Here is a 2500-nt window from a genome sequence, read left to right on the forward strand (position 1 = left end):
TATTGTCGTCTGCCCGAGCCCGAGCCCGAGTCTGAGTCTGAGTGAGGAGACATCACCCACCGCCCACCACAACAAACAGCAGACGATAATAGTATAATAATAGTAACAATAGTGCAATGCGTCGCGTTCGTGTTATTTCAAGTGCTGATACCAAAAGCCCGATATTATCGACCGGCGATTTGGAGAGAATCTAACGTAAGAATAAGAACAGAAACGTTTCCGCCATCCCATAATATCTGTCTATGAATGTGAATAATGTATTATTGAGTGTGTAGAAGAGGTAAAAGTGTCTCGTGTAAGGAAGAAGATATCACCATCATCATCAATGAATTTGTGCTGTGTAGCTTTTTTGTGCTGTGACATCGATGTGTAGTGAGAGAGGAGTTGTAAACAAAACACACCACAAACGACTAAATCAATAATATCAAATCGTCATTTATTAAAAGCAATATACACAACACAGGAAATTAAATGTGTTCAGAGGAAATCTTACATCATACTGTGTTAAAAGTTCTAACCGATGGAAAGATATTTTTCATTGTAAATTTTGATTCTTGTGGATTATTATTCCATTTTGGGAAATTATTTGAGTATTTAGATGTGAAGATCATTGTTTGTTTTGTTTTTTTCCTCACAAATTATTGGATTGTTGGAGAAAAGCGCCAAATATCTACTCTAAATGTAGTTTGGAAACTGGTCTAAAAACTTTATAAAAATTTAATCATTGTGCTGTTTTTACCAAATATTTTATTCATTGGATTATTTGTTTAGCACTGCATGGGCACCAGCACAGAAGAAGATTTACTGAGGTAGTCTATTGTGAAACCAATAATTTGATTGATTCAACAGTGCGTTTAAAAAATTCCTTATGAGAAAATTCAAAGGAAAACGGAAGCGATGTGGAAATAAAGGAAGTGGGAATGGACAACAGCAGCAACACCAGCAGGCGCATGCGCAGGGTGGAGGACACGGGGCAGCTGGAGGAGGGGGAGGTCCTGGAGGAGCTTCAAAAGGATCCGAACCTTATCATTCTCCTGACCTCAACGCCGAGGTTGACCTTGACCTGACCCTTGATGAAAAGGTCAAGGTCCCCAAAACATCAGAAAACCCCGATGGCGACGGCAAGAAAGCCACTTTACTGTCTCAGACTTCTTCAGCGTTGTCGTCTTCTTCATCTTCATCGTCGTCGTCGTCATTGTCAATGCCATCTCCATCCACATCGTCAAAATCATCGAAACATTCCCGAAAGAAACAGGGTGACAAATCCAATACCTGTCATACACAGGGTTCCTCCTCTTCCTCTTCTTCTTCTTCCTCCAATGTTGACGATATGAAAGAAAACAAAAACCTGAACGGCAGGGAAAATGTTTTAAACCGAAGTAAAAGGAAAAACAAATCACGAAATGCCAACGAGAACACGAAACACAATATAATTGACAACCGTCATGATAATATTATTATTGACAATAATATTGAAGACGCCGCAACGCCTGATGCTGATTTCAAATCATCCGAAACCAAAATGGACGGCGATGTGAAAAATTGCATAAATTCTTCTAACGAAGAGAATTGCAAAATAGACAAGAGTGAAAAGAAAAATGATGACGGTTATGACGTAGTGAGTGATAGTGATGATGGGAAAGGACTATCTTACGATGATAGTGCCACTGGAATAGATAATGCTAAGTGTGGAGAGAGTGAAACTTCGTCAGTCATGGAAGGAGTAAACAAGAGTGACAATCTTTGCAACGAACAGGAAGCCAAAATAGACGAATGCGAAAATGATAAGGAAACAAGTGGTGTAGTAATGAGTTCTGAAAATTCGACGAAGACCTCAGATTCTGATGACGTCATTGACGACGTTGTACGTAAAAATATAACACCTTCAGACAACGAATCGAAAGAAATCGAGTGTGAAACGTCATCAGCTGCTGAAAATGAACTTGAATGCGATGTCCTCGTCAAAGAGGACTGTACATCTTCAACAGGCCAACAATCGGAGGAAGGATCTGTGAATAATATTGAAGGAACATCTAGAGGAACAGAAAATATGGACAAAGAGGAAGAAACTGATGAAAACAAGAAAGACAATGGCAGAAGAAGTATGTCAACTGATGGTGAAATGGCCCAGATTGAGGTCAATAAGTCTTTAGCCACATCAACATCCTCATCATCGTCATCGTCATCATCAGCAGAAGGAGGAGCAACAGAGCCACATTCAGAAACAAAACATTGTACAGAAACTGGCGGTGAAGAAGAAGAAGAAGAAGATATAAATAGAAAAGTGGATACTATAAACGATTTTGATGTTGATGATGAAGATGATAATGATGTCGTTGTTGACAGTAAAAATGAAGCGACTGATGTTGTAATCCCGGACGACACCGTGAACTCTGAGACAGGCGAGATGTCGTCAGGCAGACAAGATGATTGTGGCGATACCGGGGTTAATGGCGATCTCGTTGATGATGATGATATTGATCTTACGTCACAGAGCACT

At 39.8% G+C, this 2500-nt stretch overlaps 1 protein-coding gene across 1 annotated transcript in view; it reads left to right on the top strand.

The window, feature by feature from the left end:
• Nucleotides 1-2500, top strand: part of LOC144979237 (uncharacterized) — a gene marked incomplete at its 3' end in the record, with an annotated part of 269055 nt that overhangs the window by 105897 nt on the left and 160658 nt on the right. Inside the window, exon 3 of the mRNA XM_078925845.1 lies at nt 1-2500. This exon is cut by the window's left edge and continues 315 nt beyond it; it is cut by the window's right edge and continues 1200 nt beyond it. Coding sequence (XP_078781971.1) covers nt 869-2500 — 1632 coding nt within the window.

The sequence above is a fragment of the Berghia stephanieae genome, chromosome 9, assembly GCF_034508935.2.
Source record: "Berghia stephanieae isolate SIO BIC M18660-M18661 chromosome 9, UCSD_Bste_1.3, whole genome shotgun sequence".
NCBI lineage: Eukaryota > Metazoa > Mollusca > Gastropoda > Nudibranchia > Aeolidiidae > Berghia > Berghia stephanieae.